Below are 22895 nucleotides of genomic sequence, written 5' to 3' on the forward strand. Positions count from 1 at the left end.
TTTTGAATAAAGTGCCTGAAACTGCTTGAAATTGTAATTGTAATAAGGTGCTGGAAAAGGTTGAAAATGCAGCTTGAAAAGTGCTTGAATTTGATTTAAGAAAAAGTGTAGGAACACCGTTAACACCTCCAGTAAGAAGATCTCTCACCAAGCTGCATGATGTAAAACATACTCTAAGGTGCCTCCAATAAACACATAAATAGATACTAGTTTCTTGACTCACCTACTTCAGAATAAACAGTATGAATAATAAAACACCATCCACTGGGCACATGCGAGAAAGTTAACACATTAATATTAAACTGCATTAATATGTGTCGGTGTAATCCTTTCTGTAAAGAGCAGCACATTTCAGAGGGCTCGCTGAACTCTGAGAAGAGTTAAGCTGCGGCACAAGCGGCGGATATAATCGTATTACATCCTCCTTAAGTCTTAAAGAGGTGCATTTTTAATAAGTGTGTTAAAACTATCTTTCTCCCTCTTTCTGTCTTTCTCTCTCTCTCTCTCTCTCTCAACCCCACACAAGAGGCAGCCATGAGCCCTCCACGCCGATCATCGAGTTCCCATGGTGACAGGTAATTTCCTGAAACACTTCATTCCCCTGAATGTCATAATGAGGGTCACAGTTGGAACACATATACATATACACACACTCACACGCACTAATATGTAGCTACAAACATTTGCACATGTGCTGTCATGTGTGAGTACTGGCTTTGTATCTTATGTCTCTATTGTAACTGTCTACTTTGATGATAAAAAAAAAGTCATTTTTCTTTTTGAATAATTCATGGGATTGTCTTTGTTCATTTTACTGTTTTAATAATACATGATGTGAAATAGGAAAATTATTGTACATCAAATCATCTTGTTCAGACTTTCATGCACGACTTGCTTTGACTCAGAGAATCAGGTCAACGTTTAGAATTTCTTTCACCAATCAATTCATTTTTCTTCAACATACAGCATGTCATACTCCCTTTTAACATTCTGTTTTCGCTCATTGTACAACTCTGTAACAGCCCTTGGATTTCCCAGAAGAGTATATCTTCTCCTCAGAATCGGACATTTCCTAGATTGCTTTACAGTATACAGTACAGTGGTATGAAAAAGTTTAGGCACCCCTCTGAGGCTGCGTAATAATTTACTCTGTCTCCACAGAAAATGATCACATTGGCATGCCATTCATTTTCTAATAACAAGCTGAATACTGGGGTATTTTCCAGACAAAGATTTTTAGTGTAGCAATATTAAGTTGTATGAAATTAAATCAGACAAAATAGGCTGTGCAAAAAATTTGGGCACCCTTGTCATTGTGTCGAATTGAACACCTGTAACTACTTGGAACTGATTAACTGGAACACAGAATTGGTTTGATGAGATCATTAAGCCTTGAACTTCATAGCCAGGTGCATCAAATCATGAGAAAAGGTATTTAAGGTGGCCAATTGCAAGTTGTTCTTCTCTTTGACTCTCCTCTGAAGAGTGGCAACATGGGGGCCTGAAAACAACTCTCAAATGACCTGAAACCAAATATTGTTCAACATTATGGTTTAGGGGAAGGCTACAAAAAGCTATCTCAGAGATTTCAGTCATCAGTTTCCACTGTGAGGAACATAGTGAGGAAATGGAAGACCACAGGCGCGGTTCTTATTAAGGCCAGTAGTGGCAGGCCAAGAAAAGCATTGGCGAGGCAAAGGCGAAGGATGGTGACAATGGTCAAAGACAACCCGCAGACCACCTCCAAAGACCTACAACATCATCTTGATGCAGATGGTGTCACTGTGCATCGTTTAACAATTCAGCGCACTTTGCACAGGGAGAAGCTATATGGGACAGTGATGCGGAAGAAGCCTTTTCTGCACAAATGCCACGAACGGAGTTGCTTGAGGTATGCAAAAGCACATTTGGACAAGCCAGCTTCATTTTGGAATAAGGTCCTGTGGACTGATGAAACAAAGATTGAGTTATTTGGTCATAGCAAGGGGCATTATGCATGGCAGCGAAAGAACACAGCATTCCAAGAAAAACACTTGCTACCCACAGTAAAATTTGTGTGGCCAGTGCCGGTACTGGGAATCTAGTTAAAGTTGAGGGTCGCATGGATTCCACTCAATATCAGCAGATTCTTGAGAATAATGTTCAAGAGTCTGTCACAAAGTTGAAGTTACGCCAGGGTTGGATATTTCAACAAGACAACGACCCTAAACACTCCTCAAAATCTACTCAGGCATTCATGCAGAGGAACAAGTACAATGTTCTGGAATGGCCATCCCAGTCCCCAGACCTGAATATCATTGGAAAATCATTCAGAATCCAGACACTCATTAGAGGTTATAGGAAGTGTCTAGAGGCTGTTATTTTTTGCAAAAGGAGGCTCGACTAAATATTGATGTGGTTTTTCTGTTGGAGTGCCCAAATTTATGCACCTGTCTAATTTTGTTTTGATGCATATTGCACATTTTCTGTTAATCCAATGAACCTCATTTCACCACAGAAATAATGCTGTGTCCATCAGTTATTTGATTGATCAAAATGAAACTGCTGATCCAAACACCCAATGATTTATAAATGAAAATAATGGAAATTGTTGTTGTTGTTTAGGGGTGCCTAAACTTTTTCATACCACTGTAATTATAGTATATTCTCTCTGGAACCTGACCTATTGTCAACATGAAAAATGTCATTGCTGTAATGTAACTAGTTTTCTAAGCAGCCCAGTGCAAAAGTGAGCATGTTGATGAGCAGTTGCTTCTCTCCTTCTCATCCTGCAGGACCTCCACCGAGAATCTGCAGAAGAACAACAGCAGCAACTCTGGTGTTATTCTGGACATCTCAACTCTCAAGATGGCAGAAGTCGATTCAGAGGTGCCCCCTCTTCCGCCTCGCTACCGCTTCAGGGACTTACTACTGGGGGACCAGACATTTCAGAATGATGACAGGTAGCATAAAAAAACACTGTGATTGTATGTATTATGGGAAAGGCTGGCCAGATATATTCCTGGAGGAGCCTTTGTGTGTGTGTATGTTTGTGTGTGTGTGTGTGTATTTATGCGTGCAAATATCCACTTTATGCTCAAATCTCCCTAGATACTTTAAACACTGTTTCAACAGTCTATGTCAGATAGATTGCTTTGTCTGAGTGTTAGTTTAAGTACCCACTTTCCGACAATAAGCTTCATCTACTTCAGTTACTGTTTTCCTACATTTCCCAGAATTACTTCTCACAATAATCCCCAGAGAGTCTGACCCTTGCTCAGACCTTGTGGCTACTGAACAAAGAAATCAGTATCTCTGCCTCCTCTGGCTCTACATCGATGAATTTATCCCCGTATAATTTTCACATCAGTTTAAAAGGACTTATGACTGGAAAAAAATTTTTCTCCCCGATTCTGAGGGATTAACACCAAAATTCAAGGTACATTACTAGTAGTGTTAATATGGTCTGATTGCTTTAATAAAAGTGTTTCGGTAGATTTCTCCTTAACGCTTTTTCCTCTTTCTTTGAACTAAGCGTGAAATAGCCTCTCCCTTGGCTCTTGACTGGTATAGTCACTGGAGCACTGGAGTGTTTGGGAGTCTCCTAAGATTTCAATTATTGCTGTTGTTAGAGAGGCACACCAACAGATGCTGTTTGCTGCCCAAGAGAGGAGGAATTAGCCAAGCATCAGCCATGGCTGAGTACTGCGGAGCTCTCCATGGTACTGAAATGAAGCCATATCACTAAAGGATCAGCAATCACTTCAATATTGGCTTGCACAGAGCAAATTGGAGAGCATTGCTATATACTCATTCTATTGCTTTGCCAGTAACATTAAATCTAAAGTTAACAGAGATTCATTATCTCAACTGTTTTACATTGAGAAAGTCACTTCACTGTGTTTGTTAAAAGATCTTTTTAAAGGACCAGTATGTAGGATTTAGTGGCATCTAGTGGTGAGGCTGCACATTGCAACCAACTGAACACCCCTCCCCTCACCCTTCCCTACCAATCGTGTAGAACCTGTGGTGGCCGTGAACGTTGTGAGAGCTGGGAAAGGCCCTCTCTAGAGCCAGTGTTTGGTTTGTCCATTTTGGGCTACTGTAGAAACATGGCGGTGCAACATGGCGGGCTCTGTGGAAGAGGACCTGCTCCCTATGTAGATATAAAGGGCTCATCCTAAGGTAACGAAAACACAATGATTCTTATTTTCATAGGATTATACACTAATTAAAACATACTTATGAATACTTTGTTATATTTCTGCCAAGTCTGTTCTGTTGGATGCCACTAAATCTTACACACTGGTCCTTTAAGACTGTGCTGTAAACTGTTGTAATCCATTATTTTTGGCAGCCGCCTATAACCTGGGGGTGTTTGACATATCAGACACAGTTGCTTTATAATCAGCCAAGACTGTGGCCTTAAGGACCGAGGTTAGCCACAAAAAATGTAGTTACCCAGATTTTGGGACGTTTGCCACTGAAACTTCTGCCTCATACAGAATTCTTTCTGTTCCTTCACGTATTGGTAGATATTTAAAGTGTGTCAGCCTGTGAACCCTGACTTATCCCATGTTTTGTTACACCCCTACCAAGGGGTTATATTTAAATGTTTGTTTTGTTGCTTTGCATAGCTGTTCCTGCCTGTAACAGTACCATTTATAATTTTATCAATCGCTAAATCTGACAGACGGTACATTGTGTTTGTTATCTCCCCAACCCAGGCCTTTGGTTGCCAGCAGCAGCAGCAGACATGTTTCAGCAATGAGTCAATAACCTTCCGTGGATGGCTGTGGTCTTTTGCGATTAGCTCATTGATCTGTATCTTGTATGAATGGAAAATGAATATTGCTGCTTGGGAAATTTCACTTTGAACCCAAAATCTTGTATGAAAGCAAATATGACATTCTGTTTTGCCACCATTGTCTCTTTCTCTCTCTCTCCCTCTCTTTGTGTTCACTCTCCCTCCGTCTCTGGGGCTCCCTGCAGTAAATTGCTGTCAGTATGTTTTATATCAATGCAGGATCTTTGGTCTGCACATAACATTTAGAGTTACAGTCCAGTATTCGACCATTTCCCCCCACACACTGGCCATTGTTCTTTCCCAAGTGATGCAGTGATTTGTCAGTATTCGACTACAGACGCTTATTGCTTTGTTTTATTTACGACTCTCCAGTTTTATCCCTACTGTTGACATAAAAGATGACAAATGGTTTGAGCCAAATACGTGTGTGTGTGTGTGTGTGTGTGTGTGTGTGCATGTAGATCATAGTGTGCATGTTTCATCCAGTGGGTCCCCTGTGAAATAGTTTTGATGATCACTATTCAATTGCAAATGTAAATGGGGCTTGTTGCTGGGCTACCGGCACATCTAATGCGTGTGTGTGTGTTTGCATCCATATACAGTGTGTGTATGCACATGCTAGGTCTTGTCACAGAGCTATATAATTCACAGATCCTGCCATTAAAAAAAACACAGCAGCCTTTGTGTCTTCAAAACAAAGAGCAGCTATAAACTGCAGCTTTTCACACACACCTCTGCACAACGCGTGTTATCAAATGAACGAAGATGCGATAGAAGAAGACACCATTCTCGAAAGCATCTTATGTTGCTGTGCTGTAATTGCTAGTTTCCGAGCTCTGGAGTGTAAATGGAAGCAGACGATGTCACTGGGCTTTTGGGACGCTCTATTTGTTAGTAGATGATCTGCTTCTGCTCATGGTTTGTGATCTTGATTATTTTCTGCGCTGATGCTTTGTCGAGTGTAAAGCCTCAAAACAAATTAACCCCCAGAGGGAGAGCCAGAACCACCCCCCTCACTGCCCTGATTGCCTTTTGCATCTGTTTCCTTGTGTCTGTCATAGTGGGCTATGAGAGTAAAAAGCAGTGGGTTGAAGGACTCAAGCAGTGATAAATGACTTAATATAACAGCGTCACTAGAAGGAAGTACAGTGCTGCAGCTACAAGAGCAGTCAGATTCTTAAACAGGTTTGTAACAAAGACAGTTTTAACTGGTTATCAAAATCAAATAATATAAAATTGAAAATAAAGGTGTGTCCTCTGGAAATGTCCATTACTACTACTGTATCAGTGAAATGTGCATATGTGCACAGATATGTTAGAAAGTTAAATTTGAACAAGGAAGCAGCTCATCTACTGTAAATGACCTCTTTTTTCAATTTTCACTGCCAAACATGGAGTGAGTGACATGGATAAAGTCCTCTGTCATGGTATAATGGTAGAATTGTGACGTAATCATTTTATATTTCAGTAGTGTGATACAGTGAATTTTCTGGAAAATCAATTGAGAAACCATTCATAGATAAAATAAGCAGACAGGAATGTCCTAATCCGGCACTTAAATACCCGACAAATCAAGGTTCAAGCTTAATGACATTGATGCCAAAATATTGCTGTATAAAAATCCCATAATATTGCCATGAAGCAGTCCTGCTCATTGATTTGCAACTTTACCCACAATGATGTAAAATAGTGATTCCAGGTTGCAAGTTTGTTTATTTTTAAAATTACCTAATTGATGATTACATCTGTTTGTATTGCTGTTTATTGCTTGTTGTCAATGTGAGCCATGTAACGCGATCTCGTTCTGCTGTGCACCTCTAGAGTGTTTTAAAATGACAGTTAAGTTAACCTTCAACCGTGAACATTGAAGTTGTGAGTTATTTGATTTTTAGAGGCCAAAAGACTTCAAAAGATCATCTCGTGACCCCTCGTGGGAGTCCTGACTTTCAAGTTAGGAAGACCCTGTCTAATACACCCAAGGAGATCAACTTTAACTGAATAGCATAAAAAATATGGCAAGATCTCTGCCTGAGGGTAAATTAATTTAGTCCCACAGATGATAACCTCATTGGACTGATAATGTAATGTTTTTGTTGTAACGATCTCAACAAAACTATGAAAACAAGACACAGCTCCTAAAAAAAAAAAAAAAATTCAATTGCAACAGTGTTGAATAAATGTATTCATTGACTATGAATGAGTACATGTAGGTGCATTTCGTGATGTGTTTATATAATTCTGTGGGCAAATGTGAGTCTCTCACTGCAACAATATTAAGGCAATAGGCCTATCTATGCTGTTAGAGTATGTGTGTCCTCGTATTTCCGTTCATCTCTTTGTGTCTATGGTGCGGACGTGGGCGTACACTGCAGGAAGCAGGAGTTTAGAGGGGGGGGTCTCCCTCCTGAGCTGTCATTATCTCCAGGGTTGGATGTCAAAGGGCCATAATGACGGCTCGGCTGTGTGGGTGTTGAAGAGGGGCGATCACGCTGAAGTCAAAGGTCTGACAAGCGACTGGTCTGTGTGTGTGTGCGAGTATTATCTGCGCAGGTGTTCGTGTATGTGCTCTGAGCGTGGACACACGTGTGTGTGTGTGTGTGTGTGCACCTGTTAGTCTCTGATTATACATTTGACTGTGTGTATGTGGGTTTATTCCTCAGTCTGTCAGCCAGCAGAGGAGGCCAGCCTCAATCAACGTCAGAAATGGAAACAAGCCACCAGACATCCTCATACCTGCCGACAGGGTTGAAAACAGAACAGCAGGGAGAAAATTAGTTCCATCTATCTTTCCTCCACATGTCTAATCTTGTTTGGGGTTTTTTTTGTTTTTTCTCTTCTAATCAAGGCAGGATGCTGATGGGAGTAATATCGACAGAATGAGTGGTGTTAATTGGTCACTAAATCAGCTCTTAACAGCTTCCTGTGAAATGGTGGCGCTTGGAATGGTGACCCAGCGCTGATGTATGTTCTGCTGTCGAGCAACAGCTAGTCTGCTACACAGATCATTCACTCATGTTGTAAAAATCTCTGTTTCCCAAAATGACAGCTTTACAGCAGCACAGAACTGCTTTTTGAGCTGGGTGGGTATTTCTGAGTTTATCTAAAGTCATTCTTTTACATTGTTGTACAAGTGTTGAGTTTTCTGAAGCCACAGGTTTTCCCCTGACAAGATATTTATGGCAAAGTATAAATGTCATGTTTTGATATGGAGAGATGGGGTGCATCACTTGGAGTCGTCCCTCTAGATTTGTTTCCGTCCAGAGAGATACTACAGAACCAATCTCCAAGTGGAATAAAGTGTCCTGAGATGATAGTTGTGCTCCGATACTGGCAGCAGCTGTTTGTTTGCGCTGAGTCTGTGGCAAGAATGACTGCTGGGATTTGATGCTTGGGTAATTTCCATCTGAGCGAGTTTAAGAAGCTGATGATGAGGTAGAAAACAAAGACAAAGAGGGAGACGGAGAACATAAGGAACACAAAAACCCAGAGGAAGGAAAAGAGGATGGAGGAGATGACAGACAGGAGAAAAGGACCAGAGAGAAATGAGGCAGACAAGTGGAGCGTGACACTGAGTGAGCGAGTGAGTGATGATGATTAGATTCAATAAGTCATGGAGGACTAATGGTCTGAGTGCTTGCAGGCTATGTTCACACTGCACGCCCTCATGCACAATTCCCAAAATTCAGGATGGTGGTTTATAATTATGATACTTGTATAGACTGGGAACAGTGTCAAAAAGTCACACGTAGTGTTATAGTTGATTAACTTTAAGAAGAATCGTATCATGATGACATGAACTTATGTTACCATTATTTCTGTTGTCCAAGATAATTATTCCAAACAGGCTGTACTGAAAACAAAATTAGTTGTTATAGTAAGTTTTTATTTTGCATATGCAAAGAGTTTGGTGGTTTTGTTTTGCCATATTAAAATACTGGTATTATAGGTACCCTGTGGAGTTTTTAACCACTAGAAGCACTATAGAGCCATGGTTTTAAGAGTGGGTGCCTGTTTTGTTTGTGTTTTAAAACGGGGACACACATGCAGATGTGGCACAATTCACATCCTGCCGCTGGTCTCATGCTAATGCATTACTGGTGGCTATAATGCACCAACAAAGGCAGTGAAGAAGAAAACTGCTCGTAACAACTGCAAATTTTTTATGCAGACAGAAATGCACTCAATGTGTTTGATACACGCAATGTGTTTTGGTAAGAAACAAACAAAAGTTATTCAAATACAACCTCAGTTTGTTTACAAGAAAACTTTTTTTTAATATTGTGGTGGCGATTTCACTCATGTCACGCAGCCTTGATTTATGGTATATGAAGTCAAGTTTTGGCTCAGTTGAATATCTCTGTGGAGGAGGATGTACCATGTGATCTAATTCTGACTTTCTATGTAGTCCAAAATATTAGTTTGTAATTATAACATTTACATCTCAGGTAAATTGGCATTGACATCTCACATCTCGAGTTGTGACCCTACAGTGTTCCAGTATCATCTCAGCTAAAAGTCTTATGCTCTTGAAAGGCTGAGTGTTGTTACTGGTGGCATGCACGGTCCCACTTAGCAACCAGAGCTTGCAATTCAGACCATAGATGGCATTAGTCACCACCATCAGCAGCAAGTGGGTGGACGACACTTAAGGGCTGCTAGATTCGTTCTCATCTGCAGCTGAGTGTCCGTGTGTCTGTGACACCCCAATCGGTTTAAGGATTACTGTTTTTGTCATGGTGAAGCATGGGTATCAAACACGTTGGTCACATTCTGTCTGTTTTGTCACATTCTGTTGGGGTAAGTTTCTCTAAGGATTTGTGTGGTCAGTGAGCAGAAACTGTGAACAAGTAAACTGTGAAAATGAGAAAGAATTGAGGCTTTGTGTTCCTGAAAATCTCTGTTTGGACATGGGCTACATTTCAGCAATTCCCACTCAGATTTATTTCCCCTTAACGCAGTAGAGGTATTATCGGATGTGGCACAACATGCTTAAGCTGAAAAGACTGAGCATGCAGCTCTGCTAGAGCACATTTATTAGTCTTCATATGAAATCATTTGGAACATCGGTTCCCTGAGGACACAGTCTCAGGGATAGCTTAAATGGGGCAGACAACTAAAGGTAGGCTACAAAGACAGAATTGTGCTGAGAGAAAAATAGAATTGTTTTTTTTTTTCACACTGTAGAATGTGTATCTTTGTGCCGGAAACCTCTGGTGCATTTGCCATTTAGCCCCCATCTTGCCAACTTAATTAGCATCGATGGAGCTTGCTTGTCAGACTTTAATAAGAAGCTATGATGATGGAGGCATTCGGATGAGGTTGTCAGCACAGCAGAGGGGGTTCCAGTGTTGTTTGTGTGTGTGTGTGTGTGTGTGTGTGTGAGATGTACAGCGTCACATAGAGGGTTACTCTGGAATAGCAGACTCTGGTTCCTTCCACCTCTGAGACTGAAAATATATGAGGCCTAGATACCGAAGCTGCATTTGAATTGCAAAACACTGCATGCGATTAGTTGTGTAAGCAATTTAAATTTTGCACAATTTGTGCCTTGATGAAATACCAAATTAATTAACACTCACTAATGTCTCTTATTTACATTTATATAGTCCTAGAGGCTGTGAAGTGATTTTTATCTCTAATGCTGTACTTTATTCTCCAGCCTTGCCAAGGCAATCAGGAAAATGTTTCATAATCAATATAGCTGCCTGGTTCACTGATCATGGATTTGCAGCATTATTTTAGAAAAAAAAAAAGCCCAGTGGCAGCTTTTTCAGACAACTCAACCGCCTGCCAATCAAGTGAAGTGTTTTCACCGACTGTCTGTTTACTTAGACACTTTCTAGCAAATCTGTTCATCAAATACAATCTTTGTCTGTGCTGCTTTCAATACAGGATAAAGATACAAAGCATAACAGAATGTTTGATTATTGTTAATGACACTGATACACAATATTCATAGTACATCGAATACTCACCTGCAACTGTTATTGGCTCTTGTATATTTACAGGCTTTCACTCCTTTAAAAAAGAGCCAGGCTATAAATCAATATATTAACGTTGTTGTGACACAAGACTTGAAATTATCTGAGATTTTTGTTTTTGTAATATCTTGATTCAGGTCTTTAAATGCTGCATGACATACATACGTTTCTTTTAGCTTATTTAGCTATTTTAGACGAATAAATTCAAATATGAAGGTTATCATAAGCACATTACTGATGATCTTCTTGAACTTTTCTTGCGTGTTTATACTATATCAAGGCCTCAAAGGAATTTGAAAAGGAAATGATGGTCTTAAACCTTAACTTTTAATTTAAATATAACACTGAAGTTCCTCAGCCTGTTGCACCTCCTTGTCAATACAAGATTATGAGTCAAATGAATATGATGTATTGTAAAAGATATGACATTTTTTCCAAGTGAATGTCACTGATTTATGGAAGAAAGCCTTATCGTACCTTTTTTGGAGATGCAGGGAGTTACAATAAGAAGTTGTCATTCACACAACAGTTCCCCATATAAGGATTAATACAGACTAGACTTACCAGTTATCACTGGTGAGGAGAAAAATAAAAGTTGTTACCACTATACAATTATGAATTTCTGCAGACTAAAATTCAACATTCACACCACAGGCAAATATGAGCTGATTTGTACTATTTTATGCAAATGAGGATAACAACTCCACTGCTTTTTTGGCACAGCATCACGCTGGGAGCAGTTGTTTTATTCATGAAATGGTTGAACGTGGCCTGTTTGGCCTAATAATAAAAGTGCATGCATATTTGTAAGGAGAAGTTTCAAAGGGAAACTGTAATTATACAAAAAAAAACCCCAATCTCATATCCAGCAGTTTATTGGGAGTAAATGCTGCAATGCTGTTACACAAGCTGAAGTAGTATTTCTTCATGCTTCAACAAGAACTGTCTGTTCACAGATGTAAGCTCCGGTCTTTTGAGGGCACGCATAAGAGACTGGAAGAAATGATTTAATGGACCCATAGACATTTTGAAGACTAGATGGGGGGGGGGGTTTATTTTGGATGAACCATTTGCTCCAGCAAACGCACTTGACACAAGTGATTATTCCCTCAGACATTGTCATTTTTTGAAAGAGAACATAAAGGTTTTAACCAATAAATGGGTAGTTGAACCTTCTTGCACGAAAACGGCCGTTGGCAAAACAGCAAAAGCATCCCTGTGTGTGCGATGTTGCAGAGCGTGTGTGCACTCCTGTGTGTGTGTGTAAGCCTGCCAGTGGCTTTGACTAGACTTCTTCCTCCTCTCTGGCTACGCTGTGCTCAGGCAGACAGCTCGCCCACAGCAGCGCCAGCTCACTGCTTTAATATGTTTTGACAGAGGAGGCATTATCACAGCTCTCAACGCCCATCTGCAGCGCGGAGCTGAGGCGTGCCCAATGATTATAGAGCTTTAAAGGGAGGCCTGGTTGTGCACCAAGATTATCTGGCCCATCAACAGATTTGATGAGTTTTTCCAGGCGGACTGAAGCTCAGAAGTCAAAGTCACAGTGAAAAGGAAATCTGTCTTTTTTTTTTTTAATGTAGTTTTACTTGCAATTATAAATGATAATTGCAAGTAAATCTTATTTCCTCTTATTCAATCAGAATCTTATCTGACAATATGATGATCGGTGCTCCCATCATTCTGTCTGCGACTTCAGATGTGACAGCAATGGCACAATGATGTGGTGCATCTATCAGCTAATGTTTGCCCCCACAACTCAGTTTCCCTTTTTTCCCCTGTGTTTTTTTTTTTTTTTTTTTTTTGTTCATTCCTGTGGCTGGAAGTTATTCATCTTGCAGAATCTGGAATCCGTTCAAGTCTATGTGCCAAACATTTCAGAGTGAAATGCTTTACCAGCTATACTCAGCTAATAAGCTTCACTGCAGCTCTCTCTCTCTCTCTCTCTCTCTGTTTGTTATATTCCTGCATTTTGGCTACACTCTTAAAATCCTGCTTGGGTCTGATTTATGTAAATATCCAGCGTATTTAATTTGAAGCCGTTCATTGGGGCTAATCTCACTGCGATTTTTATTTATTTATTTATTTTCTCTAGCATCTGTATTGCATTTTTTTTTGGATTTCTACACTTATTATTTGCTTCATCGGAGCAGAATGTGTCTTGTTTTCCTGTTTGTACTGTTATTAGTGCAACCTCGCAGGAGATAAAAACCCAAGGCTGTACCGCCATCTGTGTCATTAAATATAAAACGCATTAAAACCGGCTCTGTTTTCTTGTAAGTACACTGTTTCGGTTGTCAGATGAGACTCACACAATTTGCAGTTCTCTGCATCACCACAAAGTGTCTCTGCGCTCAAATCTGTGCTTCTGTGCACTTGTTTCTGCTACTGATGCACTTGTCTGCATCTCTTTCTCTATCATTCCCTGACATATACTTTCCCCCCCAATTAATTCATTTTCTCCTTTGTTTTATGACGTTCATTTCCTTGCACTCAAATGAAACCAGTCTACACACTCACCAGTAATCATAATCTCATCCAGAACAGATTTATTTTTTTACATGATTACATGCAACACTCCTCGTAATTAAACGACATTATAGATCTAATATTCACCCAGCAAAAAAACGATTCATAGTTACATTTACACTGTCTAGCAGCTGTAGTAATGCACTCCAGAACGACATAGGACTGTAATATCCCGCTTTCCAAAATCGTTACTAATCACTGTTAAAAAAATAATGATGTTTTATGGTGTGACGATGCTTTGGTTAAGGTCTGGTTAGGTTTAGGCACAAAAACACTTGGTTAGAGTCAAGGAAAGATCATGGTTTGGCTTAAAATGATCATTTGAAATGTTGTTTATGCTTCCTTAAAGTTAAAGCAGTAAAAAATGTTCCGACTCGCGGGACTGGACTGCAGCAAAGTCCGCTTTTTGCCATCTTAACTATAACTATCTCGCCATCCACCCAACTCACCTCCTCCTAATAAGGCAAAATCATCTTGACGTCATCTGAACCGCATCACTTCCCCAGGTCATAATCACTACGGCCACTAGATGGCGTTAACGTAACTATAGGTCGTTTTTGTCGGCCTAAATTTTAGACCTATACTGTCGTTTATTTCGTTAAAACGGGCTGATTAAATAACATAAATACATTTTGTGTATGCATGTTATTTTTTTCCCTCATAAAATGCAGAGTTATATTACAGTTTTATCTGCTGAATAATGCTGTTTGGTTATCCGGCAGCAAGTAGAGGTGGGTATACCCTTTATCATTATTAAATCCAGAGGAAGTTGTACTGTATATACAAATAACATTATCACCAGTGTTACATACATTCAAATCTAGAAGCTAATCAGTACCAGTCAGTTTTCTAACATTTTAAGGAGTCATGATTAACTGTCACTCAAATCTACAAATGTTTACAGCAGCTGTTGAGGAAAACGGAGAGAATATTTTCACTTTCCAGGGATTAAAACAGGCAACCCTCTATCCGCAGGTTCACTCTTTAATCCCGAGGTTACTATCAACAGATAATTTAATGTGTTTCCTGAAGATTGAACTCAAAATGCCATGTGTAATGACTGCGGAGTGCTTGTGTTTCCTAAATGCATTAGTAATGAGGCAACATTTCATGAGTCTTCTCTGGCTACATTAGAAATTAACTGCATCCTGTAAGCCTGAGACTTTCAATAGGCCTGTAACATCATTACTGTATAATCTATACTAATCTTATTTTGAATTCATGTCTGGACTGGCACAAAGGGGTATCAGCTGGCAGATAAAACCAAGACAGTCTTTTAAATAAAAAAGAGATGTAGCCTAAATTTGTGTAATGTTTCAAAATTGGAAAGCCTTTCTTGTGCACCTGCCTGTCTTGTTCCAGCTTCCTTGTCGATAATGTGAAAATCACTTGCACGGCTACTGACAAAGATTCCCAACCCTTCATACTGGCAACCAGGATAAATTCAGGATTTATCTGAAACTTCTTTGTAAAGCTAGCTGCTTTTTAAACCAAACATGGGAGTAACAGTGACTCAGTATGGTAGGATGCCAACCCCCCTTTCTTTGCATGTTTCATTAAGGTTCTCCAGTTTATTCCACTTTCCAAACCAGACACATGCAGGTCACATGGACTGAAGAACATTGATGGCTAATGAGTGTCACAGAGTTTAACTGCCTGTCAAAAGGATGTTAATCCTGATGGAAACAAGGTATCCCTCTGCCGTCTGCCTTAGTGGTGCTGGGTGAGGCTCCAGTACTCTAACAATGAATTGATCAAAGTCAAGCTGCTGGTTTAAAACACTTTTATAGAGCTGCACTGAAAATTAATCACAAACTATTTGATGATCAATTAATCGTTTCCTCTTTTTTTTTTTTTTTAAAGAAAAAACAAAAATTCTCAGATTACAGCCTCTCAAATGTGAATAATTTCTGTTTTCTTTAGTCCTCTGTGATGGTAAACTGGACATCTTTGGTTTGTGAACAAGATACGACACTTTGATGATGTCATCATGGGCTTCAAGAAACAGTGATGGACATTTTTCACCATTTTCTGACATTTATTAGAGCAAATGACTGATCAGTTCATCGAAAAAAATAATCAACAGATTGATCAATAATGAAAATAAGAAGCTCTACACTTACATAACATTGTATGTATGTTTAATGTAAGTTTTTTTCATTCACTTTAGTTTTCTAAACTGCAGTTTCTCCTGTGTAAAGGAGATTAAATGGCTGTTATGTTGCTGAATGATAATTCTATCTCATTTATCAGCGTATGGTTTAGTCCACACAAGATTGTGTAAATGAACAGATAGGCTACTCTAACATTACTGTGCCTCATAGGTTGTAGATTACTCCAGGTGTGATGTGTTTCCATGCAAACCGGCTGCTGCTGGTGTGTTTTCACGAGGCCACCTGTTCATTTGTCTGTGGCTTCTCATTATTCAGTGACGTGTCTGTAATCAAAACAATGGCAATGGCTGAAATAAACTGAATAATAATGGAAAATATCAATGTTGAGGACGGATGATATGCAGTTTGATTAACATTTGTCCATTCAGCACCTCCTTGACTTTTTAAGAAGACAAGAAATCAGTGTTTTAAATAAGATAAATTGTGATTGAGAAGCATTAGTGAATTGTCAGATATCATTTGAAGCAATGAAAACCAGACGATACACTTATTGTCATGATGAAGAGATGTGATGGTCGGCACATTGGTCTGATCAAATTCAAACACGGATAATTACATTTCCCATCTTATGTAACACGTTGGGGAGCCCGTCGAGCCGGCCGAGCGGTTGACGTTACATTGTGACGACGTGTGAATCTCAGAGACGCGAGGGGGGACCATCACTTCTCCATCAGGGATGGAGGAGCGCTCGATAATCAGGAGACAAGCTGATGCTCGCCTCAGTGCGTCTGAGGACCCCGTGATGCGGCAGGGAGGGAGACGCTGTCCCTCCGCCTTCGTGCAGCACAAGTGAGACGGGGGATGCGGTCTCCCCGCGGCGTCGGTCCCTGACTGAGCCTGTTCTGTTACCAGGAGGAGGAAACATATTGGCCGCTCTCTGCTGGAGGTAACACCCGGGGAGGCAGAGAGCCATGGCGGGCGCCAAGCTGACACCCTCTCCCTCCGAGATCGACCCGGACGTCAAGACCGAGGTTCAGAAAACCCCAGAGCCCACCTGGGTCAACCCCTCCAGCCCTCTCCGGACTATGGGCTCTTTTGGGAGCGATGCCGGCCAAAGGTAGCTGCCGCAGATCCGCATGTTTCTGAATGCGGCTCACTTGCACATATGCAGCATTCGCGAAATAACAAGATGCTGCGAGCGCATGGTGCATAAAGTCTTCATAACAACTTAGCTCGTAATTATCCTTATGCAAAAGTTGAGCCGATATTAATATTTCATCATTATTATATCCACCCGTGAATTGATATTTCCCACGGAAATTATAATGGAATATGAGTGACATAATCGTAACGCACCGGGCGGTACTGTATAGGCTTCATTTTCCCCAGCGGGGATAAACATTAGCACCAGCGCGCGTTTTTATGGTCCATTTTCATGATAGATTGTAAACGCATCTGCCTTCAATCATTTTTTTTCTCTCAGCATCACTGAGATTCATTTAATGGCTGCAGTGTATAGTGATTACATAATTCGACGGATGCTGCATTCCCATTACAGTTTTATGAATCCCGGTGTTGCTCGCACCTCTGCATTCAAAGATGAAGTTTTATTTTTATGACATATTGCAACCACATTGATGGATATCAATAAAAATGCAAACCACGGGAGATTGTGTTGACATACCCTCATGGTCAGATAAACCCACATGTTGTATTTCAGCTGCTCAGCACATGTCTGCACCCTTAGGTTGAATCTGCATGCAGACTTCCACCATCAGGTCACTCTCTTACCATTTGGTAGACAAATTAGATTGTGGTTTTAAGGGAAATGGGTTGAACTCACAACTGAGGGAGATGATGTTTTTGTTTTTTTTCTTTTCAGAGAGACAAAAGAACTTGAGATGTGCAGAAATGCTGCCATTCAAGCTCAGACTGGCACTCCTATCTGGTTGGATGAGGCTGGTTTGGATGAAAACAGAAAGATTGTGCTTGTTTTGCAGTGTTTCAGAAACCACTGCACAGACACTATATGCCGGTGGTGCATTGTTAAGTCTCTCAGTATTAACAGTGTACATTTTTCTTGTCAATATTTATTTGAGAGCATTGACATTTTGGTGTTTTTGTGATTAAAAATGAGGGATATAAACATGGACTAACATATCTAATGTTAATTTTATGATCACATTATCACGAGAACTTATCCAGTCCAGACAAAAATAGTAAACGATCATTATGTGATGCAAAAAAACACAGTAGATTAATCTGTAGTATCTAGAACATCTCCTAACTATGAGGCTTTACTGTGTTAAAGCCCTTTAAATATTAATAAATGTTCTCTGTCCTTCACAAGAAACTATAATTTCCCATCAATAATAGAGACCCATTGAGATATCTTCAGTGATGCAAGTCCACAACAAATACTTCATCGCTTTTGACTGTTTCTATGTCAACTGCAATCCTTCAATAGACTGGATAAATACACCTCTGCAAGACTGTCCCCTGAGGCAAAATGTGTCTTAAGCTTTGCTGCTCTATTTTGGTCAGATGTCATGGTGTGTTACAGCGTTGGCAGGCTCATCCCATGCAGTGAGTGCAGGTGGCATGACCTTAAAGAGGGGGGCAGACATGTTTTGCTCAGGGGTTGAGGTTTGAGGTGACACTGATTGGCGTCTTTCTTATTATTTTTGATCTTTGTTTGATAATGACCTATTTTTAGGAAATTTGCACAGTGGTGTTAGTGACCCAGTTTAAAAGAAAGCTTTTGCAGTTTTGCTAATAAATGTGAAGTCTGCAGCAGCAATACTGTGAGGATGGTTTCATCTAGTTTAAACAAGTTCATCCTTCGCCTCTAGGAGTTCAAAGTTTGCAAAGGTGGCAGTTATCAATTCTTCTTCATCCTTATAAACTTTATGATCTTTTAAGATCATAGGTTTGAGATGACAGCAACGCTCTGAGCAATCTGCCTGTGTTTTCATCACATTAACAAGCATTGCGGCGATGCAGGAAATGATGACTACAGTAAAGACGAGCGTTACCTAAAATTGGCTGCTGACTTTGATTTTTATGTCAACGCTAATGATGAATGCAGGTTTAAGCTTTCAGACGACAGGATAACTCAGAGCAATCTGGTTTTTGTTTGCCGTCTTCACAACGAGAAGGATGTTAAGTATTTGGTGACCATGGCAACAGTACAAATAACAATGCTAAAAATACTATGGATTATGGCAGTTATGGTTGTGCTCACAACGATTATGAAGATGGCTCTTGATGGTAGACATTTTTTAATAGAGCAGCTTGTGTTTTGTTTTTGTTTTTTCAATCAAAACTAGCAAAAAAAAAATGTATATAGCTGCAGATCCTATGACATAATTATAAATCATCAATAATGACAGCGAATAATGAGCATGAACGTTATGTGCAATGATAGTAATGATGACAAAGATGACGAGTTTCATGGTGTTGCTGTCGTACTGTAGATGGATGTGGCAGTGATTGTTGATCTGCTGGAACAATCATAATCTCAGATCTCAAAAGCTCAGTGAGTCCACTGAGCAGTGACGACTGAGAGAACTGTTGATCAGTTTTAAGCATTTGAATGATATTGACCAAGGCTATATTGCAGTGCCAGGCTGTTTGGTATGTAGATAGAATACACTATCTGACACTAACTGTAAATGGCTTAGGCTGTAAAACCTAATGCACCAGTTGGCCAGTTGCCCCAGGCCAACCATATTTGGACCACTGTCAACCATTTAGCTTGATGTGGTTGCCACTGTTGGCAACTGGTACTTATATCTTAAATGATGGATTTCATGAATTAAATGTTTGCCTAGAATCATCATCCTTTTTAGAGATGACAAAACTTCATTTTTAAAGTCCACCCAGAGCTGCTGTCTGCCCCCGCAGGCTGACAGGATGTTGTCAGGAATCGCAGAGCTTTCTAGGTTGTGAAATGTGATCAGCATGGGATTTGTGTCCGGCTGACTCGAGAATAATGAGAGGATGCGTAGAGGGAGTGAGAGAATCAATAATCTGACCCAGTGTACAACAGTTTATCAAGAGTTTATTTATTTTTGCATAATTTACAGCAGCTGGAAATCCCTTTTCTGCTCGTGTTTGTAGAATTCTCCATACAGTGTTGACAACTCAGTACTGTAGGCAGCCAGGCACATTTAATAAGACTTGGAGGATCTTCAAGAACAGAAGGATCGACCATCTTTTAAACACAGGATGTGGTCAAAACAGATAAACTCTCGCAGTTTTATTTTGGCTTCACCCAGCCTCGCCACCACATTGCCTCTGTGAAAAATCTGTTTGGAAAATGGGCATTTTGTTTAGCCTGTTGGTGCACTGCGCAGTGAATGTGAATTTTAGAGCTCAGTGGGAGCTGTTAGTCATCTTCTCATTAGGGCTACACCAGTCTATGGTCTGTTAGGTTGATTTGAGCTTTTTTTTTTTTATTGGATATTTGCCAAAACAGAAGCAACTTCATAAAAAGCAGGACTTTAGATTGACACATATGCAGCATAGACCATATTTAATTTGTGATGTTTCAGCAACTGTGAGCCCTCTACAGTCTGTCACTCTGAAGCACTTCCACAATTATTGATCAAGTTTTAATACTTGTTACATTTTCAGTTTTTTTTTTATTGTAAAGTCTTGTGCAGTCAGCAACGCCTCCTCGATATCAAAGTCACAGAGAAGACTTTGATATTGGACATTGATGTTATTCACCACTTGATGGATGTTTTGATGAGGCGATGAATTAATTTTTATATCTTGTACATTTTTGTGCTTTAGCCAAATGATCCACTCGACCGAGCAGAAGATTAGTCCATGTTTTTAGGGGAGATCTTGAGTTTTTCTTAACGCCTTTTCAGAGGTTTTTCTTACTTGCAAAGAGTAATTTTCTGGCAGTAAGGAAGCAATATCTCTGCAGGAAAATGGTCCAATTTATGGGATATGGGAACAGTAACCGGAGTCCACAGAAACACCATTTTTGTTACCTGAAAGATCATTCAGTATCATTTTCCCTCTTAGTGAGTTGAGTTGAATTCTTCTGTGCACCATACACCGCACTTAGTAGTTCATTGACAGTTTATGTTTCCCTAGAATGCATCTAAGTGTTAATCCAGGTCTTTAGGTTCCTTGCAATATTCTAAATCTGCCTTGGGAAATGGATCTTGATTAGTCTACTAAATGAGATTCTTTTTTGGTGTAAGCAATAGTCAGTTGGGAAATAGTGAGAAGATGATGTTCGACATGTGCGCTGTTTTTAATAAATACTGAGGTTGATGTAGATGTAATAAAAAGATGAAGCAGCTTCACTGAAACTAACAAAGAGGATGTGTTGTTCGGCAAACCTCTTGTTCTTTGCTTGTCTATATCGTCAACTAGTTTATATTCTCTTTATTGTTGGCTGTAATATAAACATATTTGTTTGCATTGTTTTATAGCTGATCACCTTTTTCCGATATAAGTCACTACAAGGAGCTTTTAACTGGTAATGAAACAGTCTCGTGATGGCTCTGATGCTTCTATATGACCTACATAAGCAAATGAGACCATCAGCGAGAAGATTGGCTATTTATATATAGTTCTTCTAAATGTCTGCCACCAGGTCGGATTCCCCTTGAAATCAGACAAGACGATTTATGGCACGGAGACCGGAAGAGCCTTTGTTTATATTACACGTTGCATCGTAGCACGAGGGAGTACAAAGACAATACCAGGATGGGGGGGAGGATATTCTCTTCGTCTGATAATGTTAAAAGTAAACTTAGACTTGTTGTCGGTTTCCCAACTAAATTTAAAAAAGAGAAAAGAGAGAGTACGAGCGAGACAGACAGACAACAGCAGTGGTCAAGCGAGCTAGAGGGTGAATGAAGAGATCGAGCGACAGTGTAGCGAGAATAAAGGACTGAATCAAGTAAATAAAACATAATTTTGTCATTGTTTCACAGCGGTTATGTTCTAAAGCACAAATAAACACACACACACCTCCACACAACCCTGCGGGAAGGTGCTGCATTGCCGGATTTGGTGTGAATGCAGCCTTACATGTAAACAAGGTGTATGAACGGTACTAAAACAAAGTTGACTTTGCTTCACCATCGTCATATTACAATTATTAATCTCACATAGTCACAAATAGATACAGTCTTTCTTTCACTCGCTTCCAAAACAAATGCACGCGCTAGCCAAGATCTTTATGATAGGAGGTGGTGGTGCTCATGGGAAATGCAGTCTTCATTCCAGGAAAACACACCACTTTTGTCCACAGGGGCCAATAAAATCAACACAAAAATGAAAGTTCCCTTGTGGTGACTTTCATTTCACATTCATTGTGGCTCATGGGAAATGTAGTCTTCATTCCGGGAAAACACCACTTTTGTCCACAGGGGTCAATAAAATCAACACGAAAAATGAAAGTTCCTTGTAATGACTTTCATTTCACATTCATTGTGGCTCAAACCATAATTGTAAATGATTGCACTGTATTTCACAGGTTTGTTTTATCACACAGACTGCAACAGTATGTGTCCTCCTCCCTTTTTGTCTTTATGTTTATTTATAACGCCCCGCTTCCACAGAACAATTACGCTTTCATTTGGATTTTAGTACCCATGGTTTAATGAGTGGTTTTAATGTGGTCCTTTGGGTAAATTACATGTTCTCCATCATCATTGTTCATTAAACCAGGAGGATGAAATCTCTCAGCAGTCGAGTTGAGAGTTGAAACTCGGGGAAAAAATTAACGCGCTGGTTGCTACACGTGCCCTTAAACAAAATGAACATTTAAAAAGACCTTTTAATGTCAGGAGAATATATTGAAAGGCATTCAAGTGGCTTTTAATTAAGTGTCTGTGTTACTATATGTGCTTGGCTGTGTGTCATGTACATTAGCACTTGTGCGCATTCATAAGTAAAATCATTGATCACATCCATTGTCTCGTTTTCTCCTCCTGCTTCTTTAGAGCATCAGTTAGCAGAGAATCAATTAGGAGGCTTTAATAACATGAGAATGTGGGATAATTTGAGCGGAGCAGCCGAACTCAAGATAGCTCACACAGTCACATATGAATGTCAGCTGAACTGAATCGGAGTCGTGCTCCAGAAAAAAAAACTCATAAAACTGGCTACCCAGAGTACAGAGTTGCACCAGCACAGACCTTTAGAAATATGAGTTGATTCTAAGGAAAGGGAAGGCACCACTCTGATTGAATCATATCCTTGTTAGAGAGTTCTTTAGAATGCCATTATCATTGAGTTTATAATATTTCTAATGAATCACGCGTACACATTAACTCCATCAGTAACCTACAGCTAATGAGAACATCAGTAGGATGTGGATGCAATATCATTAATACATTTACCAGCTTATGCAATTCAAATACTTGTCCTGTACTTGAGGTGGATGAGAAAATCCTCTATCACGGTATATGCAATTATATATTGACATATCAATATAGCAGTGTTTGTGGA

The 22895-nt window shown here is 39.8% G+C and overlaps 1 protein-coding gene across 11 annotated transcripts in view; it reads left to right on the plus strand.

Moving 5' to 3' along the window:
• Positions 1-22895, plus strand: part of kcnt1b (potassium sodium-activated channel subfamily T member 1b) — a 74692-nt gene that overhangs the window by 2592 nt on the left and 49205 nt on the right. For 10 of the 11 annotated variants that reach the window (XM_042420529.1, XM_042420527.1, XM_042420533.1 and 7 more), the window contains exons 2-3: positions 527-575; positions 2775-2942. In XM_042420529.1, coding sequence (XP_042276463.1) covers positions 535-575; positions 2775-2942 — 209 coding nt within the window. In that variant the 5' untranslated portion in view covers positions 527-534. Of the gene's footprint in view, positions 1-526; positions 576-2774; positions 2943-16138; positions 16528-22895 lie in introns of those variants that run through there. The other variant, XM_042420534.1, reaches the window with a different exon arrangement.

This window comes from Thunnus maccoyii, chromosome 9 (assembly GCF_910596095.1).
Source record: "Thunnus maccoyii chromosome 9, fThuMac1.1, whole genome shotgun sequence".
Lineage (NCBI taxonomy): Eukaryota > Metazoa > Chordata > Actinopteri > Scombriformes > Scombridae > Thunnus > Thunnus maccoyii.